The sequence below is a fragment of the Phacochoerus africanus genome, chromosome 14 (assembly GCF_016906955.1).
Source record: "Phacochoerus africanus isolate WHEZ1 chromosome 14, ROS_Pafr_v1, whole genome shotgun sequence".
NCBI classification, from domain to species: Eukaryota; Metazoa; Chordata; class Mammalia; order Artiodactyla; family Suidae; genus Phacochoerus; species Phacochoerus africanus.
The window spans coordinates 52,257,748-52,285,456 of NC_062557.1; the positions used below are offsets into that span (position 1 = coordinate 52,257,748).

Sequence of the window (27,709 nt, forward strand, 5' to 3'; positions counted from 1 at the left end):
TGGATATTTCATCTGAGGGGAAGTGCCTTCAGGTGAGGAAGAGAAGTGGGGTCATAACTGATGCTGGTGGCTTGTCTTCCAGGCCTTCAATCAATTCTGAGTTTTCCGTCCCACTTCTCCCACCTTCTTTTGCCTGCTGGCCAAGAACACGGCCTCCCCTTGGCAGCTAAGCAGCCAGGGCTGGTGGCACACCCGCCTCCGTCTTTGCTCTCTTCCTGTTTGGTATTCTCTACTTTGATTTCAGGGGAGACTGGAAACAAGGAGTGTGTCTGACGTGGCATCAGACACCCTGTTTTGGAGTTCCCGTGTGGCACAGCAGGTTAAGGGTTGTCACTGCCATGGTGCCGGTTCAAACCCTCCGGGAACTTCTGCAAGCAGGATCCGCCAATAAAATAATTAAAAGGTAATCTAGAAAACTCTCTTTGAAAGGACTTAAGCTGGGGGGTGAGAGTGAGGGTTCCAAGTCAGAGGAATGACTCGTGTTGAGACCCTCCCTGCAGCACAAAAGCAGTTCAGGTTCCAGAAAAGAACAGAACCCAAGAAGCCGGGAGGGCAGTGGGGAAGGGAGGACTGAGCAGAGGCAGAGGGCTCCCCGAATCCTTACCTTACTCAGCACCTGCTTTACCTTGTGTAACTACGGCTTTTGCAACAGAGTCGTTTTCTAATACTTTTCACTGCAAGTGTGCAGAAGTGAACATCACAGTTGAACTTGGGAGGGTCTTTTTTTTTTTTTTTGGTCTTTTTCCGCACCCCATGGCCTATGGAGGTTCCCAGGCCAGGGGTCTAATTGGAGCTGTAGCCGCCAGCCTACACCACAGCCACAGCAACGCGGGATCCGAGCCGCGTCTGCGACCTACACCGCAGCTCACCGCAACGCCAGATCCTTAACCCACGGAACGAGGCCAGGGATCGAACCCGCAACCTCACGGTTCCTAGTTGGATTCGTTAACCATGGCGCCACAACAGGAACTCCTGGAGGGTCTTACATTGACAAAAGTGTTTCATGGCAAAGAGGGTCTGGCTTTTACCAAATTTATTTTGTTAAACAAAATTCTAGGAGTTCTTGTCGTGGCGCAGCAGAAACGAATCCGACTGGGAGCCATGAGGTTGTGGGTTCGATCCCTGGCCTTGCTCAGTGGGTTAAGGATCCTCCGGCCTTGTCGTGAGCTGTGGTGTAGGTGGAAGACACAGCCCGGATCCCGAGTTGCTGTGGCTGTGGTGTAGGCCGGCAGCTGTAGCTCTGATTCCACCTCTAGCCTGGGAACCTCCACATGCCGTGGGTGCAGACCTTAAGTTCGACAGGAGTTAGTTTGAAAACCTAATTGGCTTTATTCATTGATTCAGGAATGTGGCAGCAGGCCAGCCAGCTAGCAGAAAGGCACCCCCAGGAGTTGTACCAAATGGGTCTTTCCAAGGTCACAGCAGCAGGGGGCGGGACCGTGGGGTTAGTAGCAAAAGAAAAGAAACCTTTTCTCAGGCCAAGTCACCTTTCCTTTGGGGCCCGGCAAGGGCAGGGGTCACACTACCTCATCAGAGTTGATCTCCGAAAATTCCAGGCTGATTGGTTTAAAATGCTACTCCTGGGAGAGGCTGAAATTGCAAATTAGGTTTGGGTTTTGCTGAGGTGGCTTAGCCCCAGTGACTTCATTTGGGATCAATTTATAGCGCTCTTGCTGTTCCACCTTGAGCTCAGGTAAGCCCTATTATTTGCTGATGTGGCTCAAGTGTTTCCAGAGAAGTACATTTGGGAAACACACTGGGGTGAGGGGCGTGTCGTTTCTGGCACGCAGTTCTAGAAGCTTGCTCTCCTCCGCTGGAGTTTAAATCAATTACCAATTGATTTACTAAGAGAAGTAAAAACCCGACCGGCCTTAATGGATGCCCTCAGGCTCTCTTCGCGGGAAAGAATTCTTCTAAGTGCAGCTGCGAAAATGCAAAAGTGCCTTAGCCTCCAGCCTTGCGGCTTGAGGGACTCCTAAAACCAGCCACCTGCCACCTAGTTACCTTGGTCTGGAGGCCTAAATTAGCAATCCCGCTCGAGCCGGTGGGACCTGCGCAAGGCCACAGGCCGCGTGGAACCTCTCTGCTCACTTCACCCTGGCTCCCTCTCTCCTGCCGGCCGGCCGGCCGCGTGGAGAGCGCTCGGCCGCACCCTCCATCTCGCCGGCTGCACACTCACTAACATCGCCCCACTTTTACACGCCCGGGCGGTGCGTGAGCCCGGCGGGGACTCGCTCTGGGCTCTGCACGCTGCGCAGCGCGCGCCCCGCTCCCTGCACTGCGCTCTGCCCCGCTCGGCGTCTAATCACACAAACAGTGTCCGGCTTCCTGTCCTCGTCCCCCCCCCTCCCGCCCCGTTTCCCTGGCCCCTCCCTCTCCCCGGCCCGATCCGCCCGCCGGCTCCCCCTCCCCCGATCCCTCGGGTCCCGGGATGGGGGGGCGGTGAGGCAGGCACAGCCCCCCGCCCCCATGGCCGCCCGTCGGAGCCAGAGGCGGAGGGGGCGCCGGGGGGAGCCGGGCACCGCCCTGCTGGCCCCGCTCGTGCTGGGCCTGGGCCTGGCGCTGGCCTGCCTTGGCCTCCTGCTGGCCGTGGTCAGCCTGGGGAGCCGGGCATCGCTGTCTGCCCAGGTGAGGCCCGGCTGCACAGCCCTCCCCGGGCAGAGCAGGAGCCGACTCTGCCGAGCAGCTGACGGGGCCGGGTGGGCCGAGGGCAAGGGGCCAGGAAGATGGGTGGAGGGTACTGAGATGTCAGGTGGAGAAGGACGGGGTGACCGCTGCCTCCTTCCCAGCAGGAGCCTTCCCAGGGGGAGCTCGAGGCAGAGGAGGACCAGGAGCCGCTGGTGAGTGGGTGTGGGTCCGCGCTGCGGGCTGCTGGGCATGGGAAGTGTGTGCCAGCTGAGAGAACAGGGTGTTGCCCTGGTTGTGCCAGCTGTGTGTGGGTGTGTGTGTATGTGCACCAGCTGTGCCGGGCGTGGGTCTGTGAGAGAGAGGGTGACAACCGTGTGCAAGGGGTTTGGGCTGTGTTTGTGTCCCCCGCAGTGGGGGGAAGTGGGAGGGGAGATGTGTGGCCTGCCTTGGAAAGGGATGCTGGTTGTGTGTGCAGGGTGTGTACTCTGTGCACGCTGACTGGGTGTGGGGGGGGGTGTGTGCAGGGCGCCAATTGCTCACAGGGTCTGCGCTGGTTCTGAGGTGGGGGAGGGGGTTAGGGGAAAGGCAGCGAGGGCTGGGGCTTGATCCCAGGAACGTGCCTCCCTGTGGTCCTGGCCACTCTGGCTGAGGGACTCGGTCCCTCGCTGAGCCTCTGTGCCTCTTGCTGGCTGGGGCCTCTCCTGATGGCCCCTGGCCCCATGTCAGTCTCAGTTTATGTCTCCGGGAGGCCCTGGCAAGATCTTGGTTCAGCCCTGCCCTTGGTTCACCTAGGACCTGAATCCCCGGACGGAGGAAAGCCAGGACCCCGTGCCTTCCCTGAAGCTGGTTCGGCCTCGCAGAAGTGGTGAGCAGCCCTTTATCCCACCCTCAGGAATAACAGTGGCTGGTCTCTGGTGGCTTCTGGACTCGTTACTGCCTTTGTTCAGCAAAACAACCCCGTGAGGTGGGCAGAGCAAAACCCATGATCCCCACTTACGGATGGAGAGACCAAGGCACAGAGAGGAAAGGGGGTTCTGAGTTCTGGGGCCAAACCGTCGAAACTGGAACCTAGAAGTCTGACCCTCCCTCTGAAGCTCCTTCCATCGTGGGGGGGCCTGCTGCTCACTTCAGCCCCCTCCCCAGAGAGGAAGGCGGGCCGGCCAGGAGTTAGGAGGATCCCCAGGCTGCTGATGAAGACAGGGCGGGGGGAGCCCAGACCCTAATAAGCAAAGAGCCTTAGGGCTGGGATGACCGTGTGACCGTGTAGCCGGGTTTACAGGGGACTGTCTCGGCTCATACCTGTGAGCTCAGAGTGATGATTAATAGTAGCCCTCCGGGAGTTCCCGCTGTGGCGCAGCGGTAATGAATCCCACTAGTATCCACGAGGATGTGGGTTTGATTCCTGGCCTCTCTCAGTGGGTTAAGGATCCAGTATTGCCGTGAGTGAGCTGTGGTGTAGGCTGGCAGCTGCAGCTCTGATTTGACCCCTAGCCTGTAAAACTTTCATATGCCGTGGGTGCGTCCAGAAAAAGAAAATAATGATAATAATAATACCCCCTTGCTCTCAGAAGCATCCCAGTTTGGATGATGAATTATAAGTTGCTCTACCTCTGGAGGAAGATAAGGCCTGAGGCTCTGGGGCTGGGAGGCTGCAGGAGAATAAGGATGCCAAGTCCTCAGGGGATGGGCCTGAGGGAATAGCTTCTGGGCCCCCCCCCCCCCCCGCGTGGGGGCTGCTTTGCCCACCTGTCTTTCCTTGATTCTCAGCACCTAAAGGCCGGAAGCCACGGGCTCGCAGAGTGATCGCTGCCCACTATGAAGGTGGGTGACGGAGAGCCATGCTCAGGGAGGAGGGGTGCAGAGGGGCAGGGCAGGGCTCACCAGTCCTTTCCTGTGTCTTGCAGTTCACCCACGACCGGGACAGGATGGAGCGCAGGCGGGTGAGGCCCCCATCCCTACCCACGGGCTCCTCCCTGACCCCCACCGCACTGGCCTTCGGGACCCACGGCCCCCCCCCGGGGACCTTGACCTCCCATCCCTGTCCCCGCCTGCAGCCTTGAAACCCCAGAGAGGAGTGCAGGAACGCTCAGGGCTCCCAAACCCGGACCCAGGCAGGGGACCCCAGGGAGACCCCCTTCTCCTCCCAGAATCCAGGGAGGCTCCCCCACCAGAGCACCAGCCCAGCTTCCCCTCCAGCCCTCACTGGGTACAGCGCCTCTCCTTTCCTCTCCATCGTTCGGGCACCTTCGGCTCTGATCCTTTTTCTCAACGTGTTTCCCGTCTCTGGTCTTCTTTTCCATCCCCCCACGTCAGCGCCCCGGCCTCAGCCCCTCACACTCAGTCTCCAGCCACTTCTCTGTTCCCAGACGTTCCCTGCCCCTGCTCTGTCCCACCTGCGTCACCACGCAAAGCCCCCTTGATTATTCCATTGCTTCTCTGCTCGGCCTCCCGCCTCTCCATGGTCTGGCCTTAACTTCTTTTCCCTGTGCGCCATGAGGCCTTCTCCGCACTTGCTGTGTTGACACCCTCTCCCCACCAATGAGCCTCTTTTGGACTTTGCACATGCTAGTCCCTCGCCTGGAATGCCGTTCCATTTGACAGGCCAGGAGGCAAGACGTGGAGGTGGCGTAGTCTAGGGGGGTGGCAGCCAAGGTGGAGAGAAGTCGTTGGATTCAGCAGGTGGCTTCAAGACGGGGCTTGCTGGGGGCGGAGGGTGGGAGAGGGGGTGCCTAGGGTGCAGGATAGGGGAAAGGGAGGAATCCAAATGACTTCTAGGAGTTCCCGCTGTGGCACAGTGGGTTAAGAATCCAACTGCAGCAGCTCAGGTTGCTGCAGAGGTTCGGGTTCGATCCCCAGCCCGGTGCAGTAGGTTAAAGGATCTGGCATTGCTGCAGCTGTGGTTGAGATTCAGTCCTTGAACTTCCATATGCCATGGGTGTGGCCATTAAAAAAGAAAGAAAGAAAGAAAGAAATGGCTTCTAGATTTTTAACTCAGGCATCTTTGGAAATAATGATGCTATTTATTAAAATGGAATTAACCAGGGAGGAAATAGGTTGGGAGGTGTGTAGGTTAATAACTGAGCTTGAGTTTGAATAAAAATAAGTGGATAAATAATGATAAACAGTGCGTTTCACCGAATCGGTGGTTAGGGATGGTAGACTTGTAGGTAGGGCAGGGTGTGGAGAGTCGGGAGCCATCACCAGATGGATGGTATTTAAAGCTACAGGACTGGAATTCCCACTGTGGTGCAATGGGATCTGCAGTGTCTTGGGAACACTGGGACGCAGGTTCGATCCCTGGCCTGGCACAGCGAGTTAAGGATCCGGCACTGTTGCTGCTGCAGCTTAGGTCGCACATGTGGCTCGGATCTGATCTCTGGCTCAGGAACGCCATGTGCTACAGGTGGCCAAAAAAGAAAAAAATAAATAAAGCTACAGGACTGGATGAGATACCTGGGGGGACAAAGGGCCCCAGAGCAAAGCCCCGAGGCTCTTGGACATGTGCGTGTGGAGCAGAGGAGGAGAACCCAGAGGCTGAAACGCAGCCAGAAAGGGGGAAGCAGCCCAGGGAGGGCAGGGTCCTGGAGTCCGGAGAAGACACAGTTTCAAGAAGAGGATGTGGCTGTCTGTGTCTGTGCTGAATTGAGCTGAGAGGTCACATGAGATGGGGACAGAGACATGACCGCTGCATTTGCTAACTTTGAAAGTCGACTGGTAACCTTGACAAGGGCGGTGTCAGTAGTGTGGTTAGGATGGAGGCCAGCATGGATGGGGTTAAGAGAAAATGGGAAATAGGAATTGGAGACAATGACCACCCCTTCCAGAAGCTTCTCTGTGACTGGTGCAGAGCCAAGAGCACCAAGAGGTGGAGGAGGATGGGAGTCAAGAAAAAAGTCCAGTCCTTTTAGCGATAAGCATTAATTGTAGCTACTACTTATTCAGTGTTTAATCTCATTTAATCCTCGAAATGGTCCCTAAAGGAAGCTCTTCCGAGCATCTCCATTTTACGGACAGAGGTTACGTAACTTGCCTGAGGGCGTGTTACAAGAGGTGCAGCTGGGAGTGGAACCCAGCTAGCCTGTGCTTGTGTCCCAGCCACTGTGTGAGGCCAGAGGCGACTGCAGGTGCAGGGGTGAGGGGAGCCTGCAGGGCCACATCCAAGCAGGTGCGAGCAGGTGGGTTCCAGAAGGAGGAGGGGGCACCTCCTCCCGCCGTCACAGGACGGCCAGTGGAGACTGTGGGGAGGGTGGGGGCGGGTTGTGGTTTCGGAGCCTTTACCTGATGGCTTCCAGGTCCTCTGGACAGTGAGCGGGGGCAGAGGGTCTAGCAGAGGTAGTTCCAAACCCTTATCTTGGAGTTCCTGTCGTGGTGCAGGGGAAACGAATCCAACTAGTATCCATGAGGACGCCGGTTTAATCCCCGGTCTCGCTCAGCCGATCGGGGATCTGGTGTTGCCGTGAGCTGTGGTGTAGGTCGCAGGTGTGGCTCGGATCTGGCGTCGCTGTGGCTGTGGTGTAGGCCGGCAGCTACAGCTCTGATTCGACCCCTAGCCTGGGAACCTCCGTATGCCGCGAGTGGGCCCTAAAAATAAAGTAAAAAAATCCGTATCTCGCCGAGCGCAGAAGCAAGTCTAGCGGGGGAAAGGAGGCCGGTTGTGATGGCCGGGCAGTAAGGAATGAGTTGTGATTGTGCATCTGAGTGACACCACGGTCGCGGGCCTACCATGCCCTTGGCCATAACCAGCCTTTGTGCCCTCTGGCTCCCTAGCCAGCAATGCCCTCCCTCCTTCTGTCCTCCTGCTCTTCATGCCGCAGGCCGGCCTTCCTGCCCTCTCTCTGGACCATTTTATCGGCAGGGACGCAGGCGTTCGTTCCTTCATGGATTCAGTGCACGCGCACCGAGATCCTGCTGTTGGCCAGGTGCCTGCAGCAAGTGATACCCAGACCTATTCTCAAGGCATTGCTGTCTGGGAGAGGAACAAGCATATAAACTGGTAAATTACAACACGCAATGACAACAGCAATAGTAACGTAGCCAGGGGTGCGTGGTGGCGCAGAGGAAGACGGCTTTACAGTGGAGTCAGGGAGAAGGCGAGGGCCTCGAAGCGTGAGTGTAAGAAGGCTTGGGGGCAAGGGCATTCCAGGTAGAAGGAACCCCTTGTGTCAAAGCCCACTGTTTGCTAAGAGTTGGATGAAGCTGGGGGGCCGGGAGCTGCTCAGCGTGGCTGAGGAGACAGAACCAGAGGAGTAGGATGGGGTGAGGCCAGAGAAGGCTGTGGAGCCAGGTCGCAGATAGGAGTCTGGAAGCCCTTCTGAGGTCAGAGCAAGGAGAGGCAGGCACCTGTGTTTTGTTTCCGGTTTTTGTGTGTGTCTTTTTAGGGCCGCACCCCCCAGCCTATGGAGGTTCCCAGGCTAGGAGTGGAATCAGAGCTGCAGCGGCCTGGCCACTGCCACAGCTGCAGCCACATGGGATCTGAGCCGTGTCTGCGACCTACACCTCAGCTCACAGCAACACCAGATCCTTAACCCACTGAGCGAGGCCAGGGATCGAACCCACATCCTCATGGATACTAGGAAGGTTCGCTGGAGCTGGAGCTGTGACTCCGCACCTGCAGTTTAGAATCGTCGCTGTGCAGCCCTGTGCTGTGTGGGGAAACAAAGCGCAGGGAGCCTGAGGAGAGGCCCAGTGAGAAGCGGCGGGGACCAGAGCTGTTTAAGTAGCGGAATTGCTGGGAGCCGATGATCAGTGAGCCGAGGTGGTGAAGGAGAGGGGGGCTTGGGCACCTGGAAAGAGGCAGCGCTGGAGCCCATGCGGAAGGCAGACAGTCAAGCAAGTTAGGGGGGGCCAAACTCAGTTTTGATCCGGTTGAGTTTGAGGTGACTGGGGGCTCTTCCGACGGCAGGCAGTTGTCTGTGTCAGGAGCGGCAGGACCAGGCAGGGTGGGAGACTCAGCTTGGAACCTGCTAGAGAAAGGCCGAGGGAACTCATGGGGGGGGGGGCTGAGATGCCAAGAGCATTCTGTGTTCCTGGAGGAAGTAGCAAGGACGGGGTCCGGGGCAGGCAGAGGATGGAAGGTTGGAAGGAAGCTGCCCGGGCACTTGGGATGAAGGCAGTGAGGCCCCGTGGACCCAAATAAGGGAGAACCGTCGCCGTGGTTCTTCCCACCGGTGTTTGCTTGGGGCCAGCTGGCAGCAGGCCCAGCTCCAGGGGCTGGGGTGTGCTGGTGAAGAATTAGGCCGATGCCCCTGCCCGCGTGGGGAGGGTCAGACCTCAGAGCATCCCACACTAGGGGAACTGGGTGGTTTCTCTCGGTGGAGACCGCTGCCAGAGGATCAGGGTGAGGGTGCAGAGACTAAGGGAGGCGGCGGGGCTGGCCTGGCTCTTTCAGACCAGGAGGCCCGGGCAGGTCTCCAGAGGGACCAGACTGACGGAAGGGGCCAGGCCAGCTGAATCCCAGGGGGTGGGAAGAGCAGCAAAAGCCCTGTGGGAACCATGAGCTCCGGCGGGGCGGGAGCAGAGAGAGGGCTGGAGTCCCCTGACTTGCAGGAAGCTGTCAGATTAGATCCGAGACCTAAACAGGGGTGGCCCTGGGGGACCTGGGAAGCCACCTGAGACCCTACACTGTCATTTTATTGTCTTTACGATTTGTGCTTACCTTTGCTCTAAGTCTTTGGTTTTTTGTTTGGTTTGGTTGGGGTTTTTTGGTTGGTTTGTTGGCTTTTTAGGGCTGCGCCTGCTGCACATGGCGGTTCCCAGGCTAGGGGTCGAATCGGAGCCGCAGCTGCCTGTCTACACCACAGCCACAGCAACGCCAGATCCTAAACCCATTGAGTGGGATCGAACCCGTAACCTCAGGGTTCCTAGTCGGATTTGTTTCCACTTCAGTTTTTTTTTTTTTTTGTAACGGCTTTATTGAGATATACTTCACATACCATAGCATTTACCCATTTAAAGCATACAATTAAGTGTTTTTTTCTATATTCACAGTTGTGCCACCGTCACTAATTTTAGAGCATTTTCATTACTTCAGAAAGAGACCCTGTACCATTTACCCACTATCCCCATGTTTCTCCGATCCCCCCCAGCCCTAAGCGACCACTAATCTACTTTCTGTCTCTGTGTATTTGCTTATTTGGCCATTTCAGAGAGGTCATGTAACGTGTGGTTCTCTGCGACTGGCTTCTTTCACGTCGAATGTTTTCAAGGTTCCTTCCCGTCACAGAGTGTATTAGGCTTTTCTTTTTTCTTTTTTTTTTTTTTGTCTTTTTGCCATTTCTTGGGCCGCTCCCGCAGCATATGGAGGTTCCCAGGCTAGGGGTCGAATCGGAGCTGTAGCCACTGGCCTACGCCAGAGCCATAGCAACAGGGGATCTGAGCCGCATCTGCGACCTACACCACAGCTCACGGCAACGCCCGATCCTTAACCCACTGAGCGATGCCAGGGATCAAACCCGCAACCTCATGGTTCCTAGTCAGATTTGTTAACCACTGCGCCACAACGGGAACTCCCAGGCTTCCTTTTCTTTTGACAGCTAAGTAATATCTCATTGCAGGGACTCAGCACATACACAGCTTTCCTTATCTACTCAACAATGGATGGACACTGAGTACCAGTTTGGTATTTTTTATTTTTTTCCTTTTTTTTAGGTTGCACCCACGGCATATGAAGGTTCCCAGGCTAGGGGGCCAGTCGGAGCTACAGCTGCCGGCCTCCGCCACAGGCACAGCAACGCAGGATCCCAGCTGTGTCTGCGACCCACACCACAGCTCACAGCAACGCCGGATCCTCAACCCACCGAGGGAGGCCAAGGATGGAGCCCACATCCTCATGGATCCTAGTTGCATTTGTTAACCGCTCAGCCATGAAGGGAATGCCTATTATTTTTTATATTTTTCTCCCCCCCACCTTTTAGCTTTTTCTTCTCTTTTAAATTTGCTTTATTATTATGTATTATTATGTTTGGCTGTACCCATGGCACATGATAGTTCCTGGGCCAGGGGTCAAATTTGAGGAGCAGCTGTGGGAACGCCAGATCCTTAACCCACTGCATTGGGCCAGGGATCAAACCCACACCTCTGCAGTGACCTGAGCTGCTGCAGTTGGATCCTTAACCCACCGTGCCAAAGTGGAAACTCCATTTTTTTTTTTTGTCTTTTTGCCTTTTCTAGGGCCGCACCCACGGCATATGGAGGTTCCCAGGCTAGGGGTCGAGTTGGAGCTGTAGCCGCCGGCCTACTCCACAGCCACAGCAACATGGGATCCGAGCCGTGTCTGTGACCTACACCACAGCTCACGGCAACGCCGGATCCTTAACCCACTGAGCAAGGCCAGGGATCAACCTTTAACCTCATGGTTCCTAGTCGGATTCGTTAACCATTGAGCCATGACGGGAACTCCCTGTTATTTTTAATTTTAATAATCCAAGTCATGTCTGATTCAAGTCATGCAGCTAGGAGGAGTTCCTGCTGTGGCGGAGCAGAAACAAATCCGACTATTATCCATGAGCATGTGGGTTCGATCCCTGGCCTTGCTCAGTGGGTTAAGGATCTGGTGTTGCCCTGATGGTGAGGTCACAGACACGGCTTGGATCTGGCGTGGCTGTGGCTGTGGTGTAGGCTGGCAACTGCAGCTCTAATTTGAACCCTAGCCTGGGAACCTTCATATGCTACGGATGTGGCCCTAAAATGAAGAAAAAAAAAAAAAAAGTCATGCATCTATACTTTCTCCAAGCAAAAGAGCAAACAGTGCAGACACAAACTATAAAAGTGCCCACGCTTCTTCAGTCTTACCCTTCTCCCCAGAAGTGGCTGGTGACAATTTGCTCTGTATCTTTCTGGTCATGTATGTTGGATTTTTTCACCTCACTTCCTATCACACTTTGGGCTCCCTAGGCCGTGGCTCCCCTCCCTTGTCCTAGGCCATCTGTGTATCATCTGGGTACGGTGGGCCCCAAGGTTGATCGATTCAGTGGCCCCTGGGGATTATTAGAAAGCTCTGTAAAGGGACTTTCCCCTGTCTCTGAACATCCACCTTCAGGTGTAGACGGGACGGTGAGTGGCTGGGAGGAGGCCAAAATCAACAGCTCCAACCCACTGCGCTATGACCGCCAGAGCGGGCAATTTTTGGTCACCCGGGCAGGGCTGTACTACCTGTACTGTCAGGTAAGCCCCACCTGGCTCCGCGGGTGAAGCAGGAACAGGGAGAAGGGTTGCTGGGGGGGTGGGGGGGGGGCAAGTTAAAAGTGGGGAAGGGGGAGGTTTGTGCTGGGAAGGTTGCCCGGGCCTCTTGGGAAACCTGAGACAGGGTCAAGGGCAAGCAGAGGCCTGGACTCCGCCCCCGCCCCTCCAGGTGCACTTTGATGAGGGGAAGGCCGTCTACCTGAAGCTGGACTTGCTGGTGGACGACACGCTGGCCCTGCGCTGCCTGGAGGAGTTCTCGGCCACGGCGGCGAGTTCCCTCGGGCCCCAGCTCCGTCTCTGCCAGGTGTCTGGGCTATTGCCCCTGCGGCCGGGGTCCTCCCTGCGGATCCGCACCCTCCCCTGGGCCCACCTCAAGGCTGCCCCCTTCCTCACCTACTTTGGACTCTTCCAAGTTCACTGAGGGGCCCCCCGGGCTACCCAGCAGCCGCCCCACCCCGGGCTGCTCCTCCCCAGACCTGCCTCTCCCTCCGTGTAGGCTTCCCCCCGGGCTGGGCTCGCTCACGTGATGTCACCCAGAGAGTCCCATCGGTCCTGACAACTCCCCCCACCTCTGGCTCTCCCCCCTCACTGGCTCCCAAACCCCCATGTAGCTCCTGGCCGCAGCCCCCAGGACACTGCACTCTGGGTGACATGGGTCCCGAACAGCCCCGTCTTCAGGCACTAGGAAGGGCCGGAGGCCAGAGAGCCCGGGCCGGGACGAGGCTGGGAGTTTCCGAATGTCAGAGGGAAGAGCCCGGGACGAGCCCCTCCCCTGATCATTCCCTGTGGATTTTTAAAACAGATATTATTTTTATTATTATTGTGACAAAATGTTGAGAAGTGGAGATTAAAGAGATTAAGCCACAGCCGCTCTTTTTATTGGGGCTGAGGGGGCACCCTCGGGTTAGCCCAGGGCCATGGGAAGGGGGTCCGGGCGGGGGCGGGAGGGGAGCTGGGCACAGGGCACCTCGAATGCTGGGGCGACCCCCAGGCTTGGGAGTGGGGACCTCCGTGCCTCCAAGCCCGAGGCGGGAGCAGAGGAGGCAGAGAGGCGAAAGGCAAAGTGCCAGGAAAAAAAATCAATCCTCTGCCCAAGGTCCAGCAGAGGCAGCCTCATTTACCTAGGAGGCGGGCTTCCTCCCGCGGGGAATCCCTGCGCGCAGGGCCCTTCCTCTTGGCAGCTTCGGACGTGCAGCAGGTGCTGGCACAAGCCCTGGCTGGGACGTGGGGCTCGCTCGAGCAGGCCCGCGCGGGGGCTCGGGGTCGGTCAGCGGGCCGCCAGGGGCCCAGGAATCCGGGAAGCTGCACCCCTGCGTCCAGGGGAGGAATTGTCCAGCAGCAGGGTGCTTGGGGCCAGCTCGTTCTCTCTTTGTCCAGAGCCTTATGTAAGAGCATTTCTCGGGAAACAGGAAGTCCTGCTTGCCAAGTTCAGCACAGGGAGTAGCGCAGGCCTTATTCCAACACACCCGGCCTGGCCTTAACCCCAGAACGCAGCCGGTTGCTTCTTGCTTCCGCGACCCTGGTTTTCCTCCTCACTGACCCCCTCCCCTCCTTTCCCACCTGCCGTCCCTCTTAGCAGCCGCCCCAGAGGTCTCGCCTGGGCCCTGGCCAGAGGGTCTTCCACGCTCACCCCCTGACGTCCACGCTGCCCAGCTTGCCCCTCCGTTCTGGCTCCTGGCACCATGCCCCACCGCCAACCAACCTTCCCTCCCCCACTTCTGGGGCCGCCCCGGGGTTCCTGCGCTCTGGCCGCTCCTCCTGGGTGTCACTGGCAGCCCCGTGCTTCCTAGAGAGACTGACACTAAATTCTCCTGAGGCTGGCGGAGGGTCTCGGGACAACACTGGCCCCGCAGCAGGGTGCCAGGAGCACCAACAGTGCCCTGAGCTTGCTTTCTGCCTCCGTCCTTTTCATTCTCAAGTTCCTTTTTATTTCTCCCTTGCGTAACGCCCTTCTTCCCTTCTGCACCCCCACCCTCCCGGTCACCTCCTTGCCACCCCACTCCTGAGCCCACAGCTGTTGGCAGGGTCCCCAGCTCATGCCAGCCTCATCTCCTTCCTTGCCAGCCCCTAAAGGGCCCCTGGGAGACATGGCCCCCATCCGAGAGCCGGCTCGCTCTGTTGCCCTCTGGTTGAGTTGGGGGGCGGCTCTGGGGGCTGTGGCTTGTGCCATGGTTCTGCTGACCCAACAAACAGAGCTGCAAACCCTAAGGAGAGAGGTGACCCGGCTGCAGAGGTCCGGAGGGCCCTCCGAGAAGGGGGACGGGGATCCGTGGCAGAACCTCTGGGAGCAGGTGAGTGAGGGGAGAAGGGAGAAGGGCCGCTGGGACAGAAGGATGGCTGGCTGGCAGGGTGGTCTCCGGGCCTCTTGCAACGTTTGCAATGGGTGTGAGAGAGGGTCCCGGGTTTGGAGGTCAAGGGGACAACCGTTCCAGGAAAGGAAATTGTTAAAGATTAATGCTTCTCGTACCTAACAGATCCTGGAGGACAGCCAGCACCAAGACTCAGGTTGCTGGGGAAAGGTGCAGGAGAGATGGGAGGCCTTCCTGGGCCAGGGGGAGGGCCGGGGGAAAGGCTTTCCGGGATCCCCGGCATCTTGGCCTAACCCCGACCCTCTCTGCAGGAACAGAGCCCTGACGGCGCGGAAGCCTGGGAGAACGGGGAGAGATCCCGGAGAAGGAGAGCCGTGCTCACCCGTAAACAGAAGAGTGAGCCTCTGGGGTGCAGCAGGGGTGGGAGGTGATCAAGCGGCAAGGCGACCCCGAGCCAGCGTGAGGGTGGAGGACTGACAGCCGGGCATCGGGGGGCGGAGGTGGGCCCTGCTCAGACCTCCTCCTTCTCTCCTCAGAGAAGCGCTCAGTTCTGCATCTCGTTCCCATTAACATCACCTCCAAGGGTGAGCCGTTTTCAATAATGGTTTGGGGGGACGGGCGAGATCTAGGAACTGTGGGGCTGGTACCTGGGCCCACGACGAGAAGATGGCTGCGTGCGCCCCCAAATTCTGACTGCCACGCTCCTCGCCTCCAGAGGACTCGGATGTGACAGAACTCATGTGGCAACCAGCTCTCAAGCGTGGGAGAGGTCTGGAGGCTCAAGGATACTTTGTCCGAGTCTGGGATGCTGGAGTTTATCTGCTGTACAGCCAGGTAACCCCAAACATACCCTGAGCCTCCCCCGAGGGCCTGGAGTGGTGTTCCCCGGGAGTCTTGTCGTGCCCCAGGACTGAGGGGTCCCAACCCCCATTCACACCAAACTTAGGGGGCCCTTCTTCATTCCTCAGCTGCCTAGTCGGGGCTCCTGAGGCCGCCCGGAACTGAGCCACGCCATCCGGTTTTCTTCAACGTCTCCTCCCTTCCCTGCCAGGTCCTGTTTCACGATGTGACTTTCACCATGGGTCAGGTGGTATCTCGGGAGGGCCAGGGAAGGCAGGAGACTCTATTCCGATGTATTCGAAGTATGCCCTCCAACCCCGACTGGGCCTACAATAGCTGCTACAGTGCAGGTGAGAGCATCTGGGCAGTGGAGGGTGGCTCTCCCACCTGCGGGTAGAGGTGGGGATGCTACGGCACGGGCCTGGAGCCTGGCTGGAGAGGAGGATCTGAGCAGTGAAGCAGAAAAGAGGGCCAAGTCGAAGGTGGGAGAGTGAAATCAAATCGAGGGCTCTGCATGGCTGTGCTTCACTGAGCATCACGTTTCTCCCTTTCTCAGGTGTGTTCCATTTACACCAAGGGGACATTCTGAGTGTCGTGATCCCCCGGGCCAGGGCGAAACTCAGCCTCTCTCCACACGGAACCTTCCTGGGAGTTGTGAAACTGTGATTGTGTTGTAAAGGTGGTTCTGAGCTTGGAAGACCAGGGTGGGTACATTTCGGAGACAGCCAAGAGCCGAGGAGACAAAGGACAGGGAACAGGCAGGAGGAGAGGCCTTTTCAGAGTTTGACTGGAACCCCAGGTTTGACAGCTCCTGACTCTCCCTTCCTCCCCCTGCTCCCCTCCCCCCGGGGGGGGGGTCTTTAAATTCATGGATATTAAAGAGACAGACTATCGTTTTCTTTTTCTTTTTTTTTTTTTTTAAGTTCTCCATCCAGCCCCAAATTGAGGGAGTTGGGGGGCGGGGGATGTCAGGCATTGTCTAGACTTGCTCTGGATCCCACTGGAATGCTTCCAGAACAGCACCACCACCTAGCGGCAGTTTGAGACAATCATCTTGCCTGTGGGCAGAAGTCCACGAAGCCTCCCTCCACTCAGAAGAATCCTGGTCCCCTAGGCCACACCTCTCTCCAAGTACCCTCTGCCTCTTCACCCTACCGGCAACCTCTTCCTCACTTCCCTTTCTCCGTCTGTCGGGCCCCAGTTGCCATCCCTATTATCAGAGATGTAATTATTATGCGCCCGACAACGACGATCCCCTCGCAGCTACATTACTCAAGTTTTGCCTGTGATCCTCTCCATTGCCCTGGCGCGGAAGGCCACTCTCTAGAGTGGAAAGGTTCACCGGGAAGCCTCGGATGAATCATAAGCCCCAGTCCTGACACTCCTCTCATCTCTTTCTGCGCAAGCCCTGCCTAAAATTAAAGAAATAAATGAAACCTCGGATCCATTTCCCCCACCGCTTTGCCTCAGCCGCGTCCCCGTACCGGGATCTCCCGACACTCCCGGCCCGCCTCTGACACGCCTCAAGGGACGGGGATGCCAGGACCCCCAGCTCAGGCTGGCGAGCTGGTGGAACGCACAGCTACACGCGCGGGGGAGGGGGAGGCGCGAGCCGCATGCGACACGCAGGCGCAAAAGAGCGAGTGCAGGGGCCGCCCCATGCAGCTTCGGTGTAGCGAGTGTGCGCAGGCGCAGCCCTGCGTAGGGCTCGTGGGCGGGACGGTCCCGTGGCGTCTGCGTTCTAGAGTAGGCGGGACTAGGCGCGTGGTGGCCGCGCCGGCGCTGTTCGCGGCGTGTGACGTGCTAATTGTGCGCCGCCACCGCCGGTGGGCCTGGGGCTCGCGGGAGGGGAAGGAGGAGAGGAGGAGAGGAGGAGGAGGAGGAGGAGGGGGAGGAGGTGGAGGTGGGGGCTGAAGCGGAGCAAGAGGTGGCAGCCGAGGGGCGGCTCCGCGGCGCGGAGCGGCGCGCGACCCAGAAGCGTTGGAATCCTGAATTGAGACGGCTGCGCCTGAAGACAGCAGGAGTGGCGGGGCCGCCGCCGTCGCCAGAGAGATGAGCCGGGAAGCCTGAGGCCGGAGACGCCCGCCCTCGGGCCTGTCCGCCCGGCTTCCCCGCTCCCGGTGAGGACGCCCCGTCCCCTCCCCCCAGCTCTCCCGCGGCCTCTCCCATTCCTGGATCTCATTCCTACCTAAGCCGGGCCCAGGAGGCCCTCGAAGGGGCTTCTTCAGGTCCTTGCACGCCGAGCCGCCGAAACCTGTACCGGTGCTGGGACGCGTTCCGGTCCCCGGGGACGGAGCGGGAGAGGGGGCTGGGCTAACCTTGTTCGACTCAGTTCTGTCCCAACGTCTTGCTTCGGCGGCCTGAGCGCCGACTGGGTTCTCTTTCGGTTTCCTTAAAAATCATGCCCTTTTCATTAGATCCTGTATAGCTCTGGTGTGCCCATTCCGTGAGACGACCTGAGCCCGCCCACACACCCCCATTCATTCTCGGGTGCTTGAGAACTCTCTTCCTATTTCTAGATCATGGTTTCCCCGCGGAAGTTGTGTTTTCCCCAAGTATTTCTGTACCATGTCAGGTCTCCCGCACTGAGCCGTTTTTCTTATTAGACTCTCAATTAGGACATCCCTGGTGGTATTACATTAGGAAAGTGGAGTCTGAAAATACTGGGTTTGACCTGGGGATCTGAGAAATAAGAGCCCTGGAGCCTACTGCCTAGCCATTCTCCCATGCCTCTGTTAGGGCAGGAGAGAGATGATAGTACAGACTCTAAAAGCTACCTTGTGGACCACCTTCCTAGTGGAAGATCTGAAGTTAGAGGAGTTCTGCAGTTTTTCCTTCGTTTATTTGCATCTGATTGTAGAAGAGGCTTGTGAGGAAGAGAGGCAGGGTTTGGGGTGTAAGATGTTTGATTCCGACACTCTGATCTCTGTTTTACAGGTTACTGGAAGATGAAAGAGACTATACAAGGGACCGGGTCTTGGAGGCCTGAGCCTCCTGGACCCGGCATCGCCCCAGCTTATTCAAGTCCCAGGCGGGAGCGTCTTCGTTGGCCTCCACCCCCAAAGCCCCGACTCAAATCAGGTGGAGGGTTTGGGCCAGATCCTGGGTCAGGGACCACAGTGCCAGCCAGACGCCTCCCTGTTCCTCGGCCCTCTTTTGATGCTTCAGCTAGTGAAGAGGAAGAAGAGGAGGAAGATGATGAGGATGAAGATGAGGAAGAGGAAGTGGCAGCTTGGCGGCTGCCCCCCAGATGGGGTCAGCTCGGAGCCTCCCACAGGTCTCGCCCTCCCCGCCCTGCTCATCGGAAAACCTGTTCACAGCGCCGTCGCAGAGCTATGAGAGCCTTCCGGATGCTGCTCTACTCTAAAAGCACCTCGCTGACATTCCACTGGAAGCTTTGGGGGCGCCACCGGGGCCGGCGGCGGAGCCTTGCACACCCCAAGAACCATCTTTCACCCCAGGAAGGGGGTGCGACCCCACAGGTGCCATCCCCCTGCTGTCGTTTTGACTCCCCCCGGGGACCGCCTCCACCCCGGCTGGGTCTGCTAGGTGCTCTCATGGCAGAGGATGGGGTGAGAGGGTCTCCACCAGTGCCCTCTGGGCCCCCCGTGGAGGAAGATGGATTAAGGTGGACTCCAAAGTCTCCTCTGGACCCCGACTCGGGTAAGGTGGGCCTGGAGCAGAGGAGGGGATGGGGAGGGCTAGGATCCTGGAGGTCCAGCGGTCTCTTGCTGCGGTGAGAACTGGGTCTAGGGAATGTTGGATGGCAGAGTGAGGGGATCCAGAATAGCTGTGAAACGGCTTAAAGCCCCACTTTGAGCAGGAACTAAGTCTAAGCAGGGAGTCCAGGCTGGGATACAAGACCCCTAAGTGGCTGTTCGGGGCACATATGAGAGCAGGAGGCCTGCTTTAGAAAAGTTGGACAGAGTTGTCCACTTGAAATCTCTCTTCATTTGGCCTCTCAGGATAAGGGCTCCTGCCTGTACTTCAGCCGAGGCCGCCATTCTTACAGTGGTGGGATGGGGTCTCTGAGCAGTGGGGTACCTCACCTGGACTTTCTCAGCATATTTCTTTCCTTTTTTTTCTTTTCTTTTTTCTTTTCTTCTTCTTCTTCTTTTTTTTTGTTCTTTAAGGCCGTACCCCCTGCTCATGGAGGTTCTCAGGCTAGGGGTCAAATCTGAGCTGTAGGTCCCAGCCTACACCATAGCTCACGGCATCTCAGGATCCGAGCCCGAGCCGTGTCTGTGACCTACACCACAAATCATGGCAACACCGGATCCTTAACCCACTGAGCCAGATCAGGGATCGAATCTGCAACTTATGGATACTAGGTTGATTAACCACTGAGCCACGACGAGAACTCCAGAAAATTTTCTTTCTGAGAATCCCAACTAAACAGTTTCAGGCTCTTTGTGTTTTTATTAATTATTTGGGTATTTATCGAGCATTTGGTATATGCCGTACCATGCCAGGGGATAGTCAAATAATAGTGAGAATAGCTCTGAAATTTATATTTTTCTGAATCCTAGAGTTTTCTTGCTTTCCTCCTGTTTGTGAATACAGCTATACTTTGTTTTATTGCACTCCAAAGCCGTTGCATTTTTTTTTGTTGTCTCTTTGCAATTTCTTGGGCTGTTCCCGCAGCATATGGAGGTTCCCAGGCTAGGGGTCGAATTGGAGCTGTAGCCACCGGCCTACGCCAGAGCCTCAGCAACATGGGATGTGAGCTGCGTCTGCAGCCCACACCACAGCTCACGGCAACGCCGGATCCTTAACCCACTGAGCAAGGCCAGGGGTCAAACCCACAACCTCATGGTTCCTAGTCATATTCATTAACCACTGAGCCATGACGGAACTCTTTTTTTTTTTAACAAATTGAAGGTTTATGGCAACACTGGATAGAGCAAGACTATTAGTGCCTTTTTTCCAACAGTATTTGCTCAGTGCATGTCTGTAAGGATTTGGTAGTTCTCACAACATCTCAAAGCCTTCACCCATGAAAAGATTACCACTCACTGAACGATCAGACGCTGCTTAGCGTTTTTTAGGTGTAAGGTATTTTGAAATTGAAGTGTGTGTTTTTTAGAGGTGATGCTGTTGTGAACTTAGTATAGTTTCGTTAACAAAAGTTTTACCTGCACCAGGAAACCAAGAAATTTGTGTGACACCTTATTACAGTGTTTGCTATGTTGTAGTGGTCTAGACCCGAACTGGCAGTGTCTCTGAGGTATGCCTGTAGTAGCTCCTGCTTTCTGTTCCTTATGACGTCTTGGACTTTTTTCATGCTTTAGGGTTTCCATTCTTTAGAGTTTCCATTGGTAGTTTTGTCAATTCACTTTTCTCGTGGTGGTATAATTTGTGTGCCCTATTTCATCTTCCCATTGGCCTTTGATCTGAGCCAGTTTCTTGCCTCCATCCCGTTTCCCCTGTCTACAGGTCTCCTCTCTTGTACCTTGCCTAATGGCTTTGGGGGACCACCTGGGCCAGAAGGGGAGCGAACTCTGGCACCCCCTGATGCCAGCATCCTCATCAGCAATGTGTGCAGCATCGGGGACCATGTGGCCCAGGAGCTTTTTCAGGGCTCAGATCTGGGCGCAGCAGAAGAGGCAGAGCGGCCTGGGGAGAAAGCTGGCCAGCACAGTCCCCTGCGGGAGGAGCACGTCACCTGTGTGCAGAGTAAGGAACCCTAGAGGACCTCGTCTCTTGTCCTCAGCCGACGCCCACCTCAGCGTCTGCAGGCCTCACCTCCCTCCTCTCCCTCCTCCACTCAGGCATCTTGGATGAATTTCTTCAAACGTACGGCAGCCTCATCCCCCTCAGCACTGATGAGGTCGTAGAGAAATTGGAGGACATTTTCCAGCAGGAGTTCTCTACACCTTCCAGGTGAGGAATGAAAGAGACGCCCTTTGGAAGAGGGCTGGGACCTGGGAGATGGGACGAGAATACTGCTGCCTTTTCTCCCACAGGGATGTAGTTGTGTAGTTGGGGAGGAGGAAGAAGCTAGAACTGAAGGGCAGGAATCTGCAGGCAAGGTGCCAAACCCCTGTAAACCAACCGGGAGGGTCTCTACCTAAGAGCCTGAAACACTGTGTGTACCTCAGTATCGGTGTGCCTCTTACGGGGTGTGGGCCTTTAGCAGCTCCCCCCCCGCCCCCCGCAGAAAGGTTAGTTCTAGATCCTTATTCTAGGCAGTAGAAGGTACTTCTGTGTGCCCTAGCCCCCTCGGCTCTTGTGTGACTCCACCCTTGGCCTACCCAGGAAGGGCCTGGTGCTGCAGCTCATCCAGTCATACCAGCGGATGCCAGGCAATGCCATGGTAAGAGGCTTCCGAGTCGCCTATAAGCGACATGTGCTGACCATGGACGACTTGGGGACCTTGTATGGACAGAACTGGCTCAATGACCAGGTAAGGAGGCGTGGAGAAGCAGGCCCACGAGGGGATTCCGGGAGCGGGGGGGGCGGGCGGGCTGGGGCCCTCTTCATGGGGGAGCCCTGTACCCCTGCCGCACCCTCCATGGCAAGTGGCCTTCCGTCTTCCCCCAGGTGATGAACATGTATGGAGACCTGGTTATGGACACGGTCCCTGAAAAGGTAGGCCAACCAGATACTTAGTCCACGGGTTTAAGCAGCTTTTTCAGTCCCTTTCGTCTCTTCTGCTTTACGTGAAGTGGGTCCCTGTTTCTGGGGAGAGGCAGTGAAAGCTAATGGTTTTGTTTTGTTTATGTTTTTTTTTAATGGCCCCACCCGCAGCACATGGAAGTTCCCAGGCTAGGGGCTGAATCGGAGCTACAGCCACCGGCCTGCGCCACAGCCATAGCAACGCGGAATCCAGGCCGCATCTGCGACCTACACCACAGCTCACAGCAGTGCCAGATTCTTAACCCACCAAGTGAGGTCGGGGATTGAACCCGCATCCTCATGGATCCTAGCTGGGTTCGTCACGACTGAGCCACGACAGGAACTCCTGGAAGGTCGTTTGTTAGGTTCTGCAATCTTGGTCTTTTCTCTCCCCCACTTTTCTGCATTTCCCCCCATGGCTTGTCCCACACATTGGCTCGGGAAGCTGCAAGATGAGGTTAAAAACCACTTGAGTTCTTACCTTCCATGAGTTGGACTGGAGTCTGTCGAAACTAGTCTTTAGAGCCTTATGAGGTGGAGTGGACTGGGGAGAGGACTTAGCAGGAGGGCCCGAGGGCTCTTGATTCCATCCAGCCCTTTTGTGTCATTGGCACAGGTGCATTTCTTCAACAGTTTCTTCTATGATAAGCTCCGTACCAAGGGTTATGATGGGGTGAAAAGGTGGACCAAAAACGTGAGTCATGAATTCACATCTACTTTGTGTAATAATATCTTGCATCTAAAGAAGGTTGTGTTTCCCTTAAGCCCTTTCTGTTTGTTCAGTCTTTCAAGTATTTATGAAACGTCTTCTCTGTGCCAGGTGCTGTTCTGGGCCCTAAGGACACAGTGTTAAATTAGGAAAATCTTCTGTCTTTATGTGGCGAGAATAAATAACCAAGTCGATAGCGCAGGGAACAAATTAACACAGTGACGTGGTGACATGGGAAGTGGTAGTTTAGCTTGGCTGGTCTGGGAAGGCGTCTCTGAGCTGAGATTTGAATTACGAGGAGCTAGCCCTGTACAGATCTGGGGCAAGGGTATTCTGTGTAAAGGGAACAGTGAGTGCATGGGACCCAAAGTGAGGAGGAACATTTGAGGAACAAAGGGACCATGTGGGAGTCTCTGTTGTGGCTTAGTGGTTGACAAACCCAACTAGTATCCATAAGGACGTGGGTTCCGTCCCTGGCCTCGCTCAGTGGGTTAAGGATCTGGTGTTGCCCTGAGCTGAGCTCTGGTGTAGGTCGCAGACGCAGCTTGGATCTGATGTGGCTGCGGCTGTGGTGCTGGCTGGCAGCTGTAGCTCCGCTTTGACCCCTAGTCTGGGAACCTCCATGTGCTGCGGGTGTGGCCCTAAAAAGCAAAAAAAATAAATAAAAACACAAAGGGCCCGTGTGGGTGCTTGTGTGGTTGGAGCAGAGTGAAAAAAAGGGAAAATGATAGAAAATGTGGTCAGAGAATAGATCATGTGAGGCAGGTCAGGTGGGCCCAGGAGGGTAGTAGATGGTACTTATGTTCTTTTTTTTTTTTGGTCTCTTTAGGGTGGTGCCCTCGGCATATGGAGGTTCCCAGGCTAGGGGTCCAATTGAAGCTGAAGCTGCCAGCCTATACCACAGCCACAGCAATGCCAGATCCGAGGCGAGTCTTCAGCCTATACCACAACTCACAGCAACCCTGGATCTTTAACCCACTGAGTGAGGCCAGGGATGGAACCTCGTGGATACTAGTCGGGTTCGTTACCACTGAGCTATGATGGGAACTCCTTTTCTTTGGGTTTTGAGAAGCTATTGAAGAGTGGTAAGCAGGCTGGGGAGGTGCCTCATGTTTTAAACTGTTTCGGTGATAGATTGAAAGGAGACAAGACTGGAGGCAGACAGAAGCACAGAGGTCCAGGTGAGAAACTTGGATCAGAGTGGTGAGGGTGGAGGTAGAAGTAGTTTTATATTGGATAAATTTTGCAATGGAACCAATAGGAAGGACTTTCTGGCGGATGGACATGCGAAACGAAGAAAAGATGGCGAATCAAGGCTGTCTAGGTTTTTGGCCTAAGTTACTGGGGAAGATAATTGGGAGACAGGGAGCAGGTGGGGGTGGAGGTGGAAAAGAATTTTTTCTCCTCTCCGATTAGTTCCGTTACCCTCCACTTCAAAGACCAGCAAGCTTCTATCTGGTGAGGTAGGACCATTGGCTCCAGCTTTTATTTATTTGTTTATTTTTGGGGTTTTTTTTGGTCTCTTTAGGGCTGCACCCAGGGCATATGAAGGTTCCCAGGCTAGGGGTCGAATGGGAGCTGTGGCTGGTGGCCTGCACCACAGTCACAGTGACACCAGATCCAAGCCATGTTTGCAACCTTTGCCACAGCTCACGGCAGTGCTGGTCCTTAACCCACTGAGCAAGGCCAGGGATTGAACCTGCGTCCTCATGAATACTAGTCAGATTCGTTTCCACTGAGCCACTACGGAACTCCCTGGCTCCGGAGTGACTTAATTCCTGACCCCAGGTTCAAGAACTTACCTCCTCTGGGACCTGGCAGGTCGTCTTCTCCCAATAGATCAGGGTGACATGCAGTGGAAAGAACTTGGCTTTCTATACGCCTGTGGTTTTTTTTTTTTTGTCTTTTTGCCATTTCTTGGGCTGCTCCCACAGCATATGGAGGTTCCCAGGCTAGGGGTCGAATTGGAGCTGCAGCCGCCAGCCTACTCCAGAGCCACGGCAACGCGGGATCCGAGCCGCATCTGCGGCCTACACCACAGCTCACGGCAACGCCGGATGGTTAACCCACTGAGCAAGGCCAGGGACCGAACCCGCAACCTCATGGTTCCTAGTCGGATTCGTTAACCTCTGCGCCACGACGGGAACTCCTATACGCCTGTGTTTAAATCCCACCTCTGCCATTTCTTACTTCTGTGACTTTGGGCAAATTACTTGTCAGACCACAGTGTCTTCATCATTGAACACGAGAACTTCCTCATGAGATTGTTGTGAGCATTATTAGGTGCTCTGCATTGTTTTTAATATATTATAGTCACTAACTAGTAGTAGTCTTTGTAACCAACAGGTGAGGGTAGGTATAGTTATTTTCATCCTCTCACAGGAAAGGTGACTGAGGTAGAGTTATTAAGCAGCTTGCCTGTGATCATAAGCTAGTGAATGGAGGAGCTGGGTCGGAACCATGGATCCTGAACCTGGGTTCCTCTTGCTACTAAGCACCTGTATCTTTTTTTTTTTTTTTGTCTTTTCTAGGGCCACATCTGTGGCATATGGAGGTTCCCAGGCTAGGGGTTGAATCGGAGCTATATCCACCAGCCTACGCCAGAGCCACAGCAACGCGGGATCCGAGCTGCGTCTGCAACCTACACCACAGCTCACGGCAACGCCGGATCCTTAACCCACTGAGCGAGGCCAGGGGTTGAACCCGCCACCTCGTGGTTCCTAGTCAGATTTATTAAGCACTGAGCCACGATGGGAACTCCATCACTTGTACCTTTAAGGCGTAAAAAGTACCTGTCTTGGGCTCTCGAGTGTTCTGCACCACCTCCTCTGTCACGCCTTCATCGCTTACCCTGAGAATCCACACATCCAGATGCTGAGCCTTGGCTCACAGCCCCCGGGCAGAAAATTGAGTTTGTCCACTTGGCTCGGTGCCTGCTCCTCCATTCACCTTTGGGAATCTCCTGGCCAGAGACAGGATGCCTGTGCTGTCTTCCTTATGCGCCGCTCTGCCTCCTTAGGTGGACATCTTCAATAAGGAGCTACTGCTGATCCCCATCCACCTGGAAGTACACTGGTCCCTCATCTCTGTTGATGTGCGGCGGCGCACCATCACCTATTTTGACTCGCAACGCACCCTGAACCGCCGCTGCCCTAAGGTTTGAGAGAGAAGGGGCAAGCTGGGCAGCATGTGGGGAGGAGAGCCAGTGGCAAGGCATCTCAGGCGGAAGGGTGGGTCTTGAGTCCTTGAGGAGCACCCCGGGCTTGGCGCCTGAGACCCCGGGACCCTGGGTGCAGGTAGCACAGTAGGGCCATCACGTCCTCCCTTCCTCCATCCACATAGCATATTGCCAAGTATCTCCAGGCAGAGGCAGTGAAGAAAGACCGGCTGGACTTCCACCAGGGCTGGAAAGGTTACTTCAAAATGGTAAGTTTCTAGAGGAAGGTTGGAGGTGGTGGTGGTGAGCATGGTAGGAGGCAGAAGTTGAAACCGTACCCCTAGGGTCTCCAGGTAAAGAGCTTACCTTCTTTGTATTCTCTAGAATGTGGCCAGGCAGAATAATGACAGTGACTGTGGCGCCTTTGTGTTGCAGGTAAGCAGATGTCAGTTGGGTTTAAGGGTTGGGAGGGAGGCAGGAAGCTGGTCTGCAGCCCTCATTTGGTTCACAGCCACTTGTGGAGGGGGAGTAACCTAATGTATTAGGATGTCGAAACCCGGGTTTCATCGGTCCTCTCGTGGGCTTCTCCGTGCCTCTTTGAAACTGAGTCTGTGGTCCTTGGTCTCTGGCCCTGATAGAGCTTCCTCCTGCTTCTTAACGCAAAGCATTTTCTGTTAACGCTGGGTATCTCATGTACCAAAGAGGAACATTGGCTTTAGAGTCCGACTTTTTTTCCTTTTGAGCATCGCTCAGTGGGACCTTAGTTTCCTTTGTTTGTGAAATGGGAATGTTTTGGGGAAGATCCAGTGAAATGTGTGTCACATGAAATACTTCGCACAGATCCTGACTTGGGGGTATGTGCTCAGTAGGTGGTTCTCATGGCCTGCTTTGTTAACACCTAGTATTGCAAGCACCTGGCCCTGTCTCAGCCATTCAGCTTCACCCAGCAGGACATGCCCAAACTTCGTCGACAGATCTACAAGGAGCTGTGTCACTGCAAACTCACTGTGTGAGCCTCGTATCCCAGGCCTCAAGCCCATTCGTTAAATGGGCAGGGGGACATGGGAGATCCTTCCTTCCCAAGAAACTCCAATTCCTTTCCTCTCTTGCCTCTTCCCACCCAATTCCCTTTGGTTTTTCATATTTAAATGTTTTAATTGATTTCTGTATTTTTTTCTTTGAGAGAATACTTGTTGATTTCTAATGTTCAGGGGGTGGCCATGGAATATCCCCTTTCACCCTCTGTCTGCAGGGGAGTATGGCCTTGTGGCCTGGGTGGGGCAGTCATCTCCCTTTCATGTGCAGGGTGGGGGACGGGGCAGGAAAATCTGTGCTGGGGGTGGTGGGCGGACAATGGGATTCCTGCCTGCCAGGTCTTCAAAACTTTTATATATATATGTATATATACATATATATATATATGCCATGGTCCTGCTCTGGTCAATAAAGGATCCTTTGGAGATACATAGTGGTGGTCTTCCTTTAGGGGCCTCAAAACTAGTGGATATGCTCTCAGCCTTTCCTCCAGCCAGTGCTGTTAGCTACCCCTTTTGGGGTTTTGAGACTTAAGGGGCCAGTTTTCCATCCCTGGCTCACACAATGCCAACGCCACCTCCTCAAAAGAATCCTCCAGCTAGCGGAGCCAGGGCTGGAATGAGGGGAGAGTAGGTAAACCTCAAAAATAAGGGCGCTTGAGGGGTCCTAAAGTTGGGGAAACAGGACACTTAAGGGAACCGGCCAGGATTCCTGACAGCAACCTCAAAAGCCCTTAAGCCCACAAGTCAATTACTCCATCCCTCCTCCCTCCAGCCAGGGGAACCGTCCCAGCCGCTGGGTAATGGATCCTGACTTCAGCCCCCTGTACGCTTGGAACACCTCGGGCTTGGTGTCCGATTTATCTTTGCTGCAGGAGAGAACAAAATTAAACGTGGTCTGGTGGACACCTGTAACAGGGTAGCGGTAGTGGTAGTCCCGGGAGCCCGGAAGTCCCTGGAGGCTGAAACCTCGCCCCCCTTGCGTGATAGGGCCTGGTAGGCCACATGACTAAGGCACTCTCGCCTCCGCACGTGTAGGGGTGCAGGGCCCCAAGATGGCTGCCAGGCCTCGAGGCCCGACTCCAGTATGTCACTTCCGTACCGGCGAGAAAGGCGGGTCCTCTAGCCAATGAGGCTGCGGGGCGGGTCTTCACCTTGACGGGCGCTCAAGTTATCCAATGGTGGCCGCGTGCCAGGGCGCCTACGAACTAACGTCACGCCTAGTTGCCGAGCG

The 27,709-nt window shown here is 55.7% G+C and overlaps 3 protein-coding genes across 7 annotated transcripts; all 3 read left to right on the plus strand.

Moving 5' to 3' along the window:
- The first annotated feature begins 2,349 nt into the window (after positions 1-2,349).
- TNFSF12 (TNF superfamily member 12) lies at positions 2,350-12,674 on the plus strand. 3 transcript variants are annotated; one of them, XM_047757411.1, is made up of 7 exons: positions 2,350-2,628; positions 2,793-2,840; positions 3,421-3,493; positions 4,396-4,449; positions 4,533-4,568; positions 11,666-11,790; positions 11,978-12,674. In XM_047757411.1, exons 1-7 carry the CDS (start codon positions 2,470-2,472, stop codon positions 12,227-12,229), a joined length of 747 nt encoding a protein of 248 aa, XP_047613367.1. In that variant the 5' UTR covers positions 2,350-2,469; the 3' UTR covers positions 12,230-12,674. The 3 variants fall into 3 exon arrangements, with proteins under 3 accessions (XP_047613367.1, XP_047613368.1, XP_047613366.1); XM_047757410.1 differs by having other exon boundaries at positions 2,367-2,628; positions 2,790-2,840; XM_047757412.1 differs by lacking the exons at positions 4,396-4,449; positions 4,533-4,568 and having other exon boundaries at positions 2,365-2,628; positions 2,790-2,840.
- A 237-nt stretch (positions 12,675-12,911) lies between these two features.
- TNFSF13 (TNF superfamily member 13) lies at positions 12,912-15,853 on the plus strand. Of its 2 annotated transcripts, XM_047757408.1 has the most exons (6): positions 12,915-14,099; positions 14,429-14,513; positions 14,654-14,701; positions 14,833-14,951; positions 15,169-15,307; positions 15,514-15,853. In XM_047757408.1, exons 1-6 carry the CDS (start codon positions 13,845-13,847, stop codon positions 15,621-15,623), a joined length of 756 nt encoding a protein of 251 aa, XP_047613364.1. In that variant the 5' UTR covers positions 12,915-13,844; the 3' UTR covers positions 15,624-15,853. The 2 variants fall into 2 exon arrangements, with proteins under 2 accessions (XP_047613365.1, XP_047613364.1); XM_047757409.1 differs by lacking the exon at positions 14,654-14,701 and having other exon boundaries at positions 12,912-14,099.
- A 977-nt stretch (positions 15,854-16,830) lies between these two features.
- On the plus strand, positions 16,831-26,905 carry SENP3 (SUMO specific peptidase 3). Of its 2 annotated transcripts, none has more exons than XM_047757522.1 (11): positions 16,831-17,077; positions 17,895-18,620; positions 20,394-20,633; positions 20,729-20,840; positions 21,216-21,363; positions 21,501-21,548; positions 22,192-22,269; positions 25,304-25,441; positions 25,627-25,710; positions 25,826-25,876; positions 26,344-26,905. In XM_047757522.1, exons 2-11 carry the CDS (start codon positions 17,906-17,908, stop codon positions 26,452-26,454), a joined length of 1,725 nt encoding a protein of 574 aa, XP_047613478.1. In that variant the 5' UTR covers positions 16,831-17,077; positions 17,895-17,905; the 3' UTR covers positions 26,455-26,905. The 2 variants fall into 2 exon arrangements, with proteins under 2 accessions (XP_047613478.1, XP_047613479.1); XM_047757523.1 differs by lacking the exon at positions 16,831-17,077 and adding an exon at positions 17,084-17,185.
- Positions 26,906-27,709: the final 804 nt, after the last annotated feature.

What these genes read in the sequence shown, in the direction of transcription:
- SENP3 (XM_047757522.1), top strand. Translation starts at nt 17,906, where the DNA reads ATGAAAGAGACTATACAAGGGACCGGGTCTTGGAGGCCTGAGCCTCCT. An exon ending in GAGTTCTCTACACCTTCCAG is followed by an intron (nt 20,841 to 21,215) that starts GTGAGGAATGAA and finishes TGGCCTACCCAG; the next exon opens with GAAGGGCCTGGTGCTGCAGC. An exon ending in TGAAAAGGTGGACCAAAAAC is followed by an intron (nt 22,270 to 25,303) that starts GTGAGTCATGAA and finishes CTGCCTCCTTAG; the next exon opens with GTGGACATCTTCAATAAGGA.
- TNFSF13 (XM_047757408.1), top strand. Translation starts at nt 13,845, where the DNA reads ATGCCAGCCTCATCTCCTTCCTTGCCAGCCCCTAAAGGGCCCCTGGGA. An exon ending in GCTCACCCGTAAACAGAAGA is followed by an intron (nt 14,514 to 14,653) that starts GTGAGCCTCTGG and finishes TTCTCTCCTCAG; the next exon opens with AGAAGCGCTCAGTTCTGCAT. An exon ending in TTTATCTGCTGTACAGCCAG is followed by an intron (nt 14,952 to 15,168) that starts GTAACCCCAAAC and finishes CTTCCCTGCCAG; the next exon opens with GTCCTGTTTCACGATGTGAC.
- TNFSF12 (XM_047757410.1), top strand. Translation starts at nt 2,470, where the DNA reads ATGGCCGCCCGTCGGAGCCAGAGGCGGAGGGGGCGCCGGGGGGAGCCG. An exon ending in AGGAGGACCAGGAGCCGCTG is followed by an intron (nt 2,841 to 3,420) that starts GTGAGTGGGTGT and finishes TGGTTCACCTAG; the next exon opens with GACCTGAATCCCCGGACGGA. An exon ending in GGTTCGGCCTCGCAGAAGTG is followed by an intron (nt 3,494 to 4,395) that starts GTGAGCAGCCCT and finishes CTTGATTCTCAG; the next exon opens with CACCTAAAGGCCGGAAGCCA.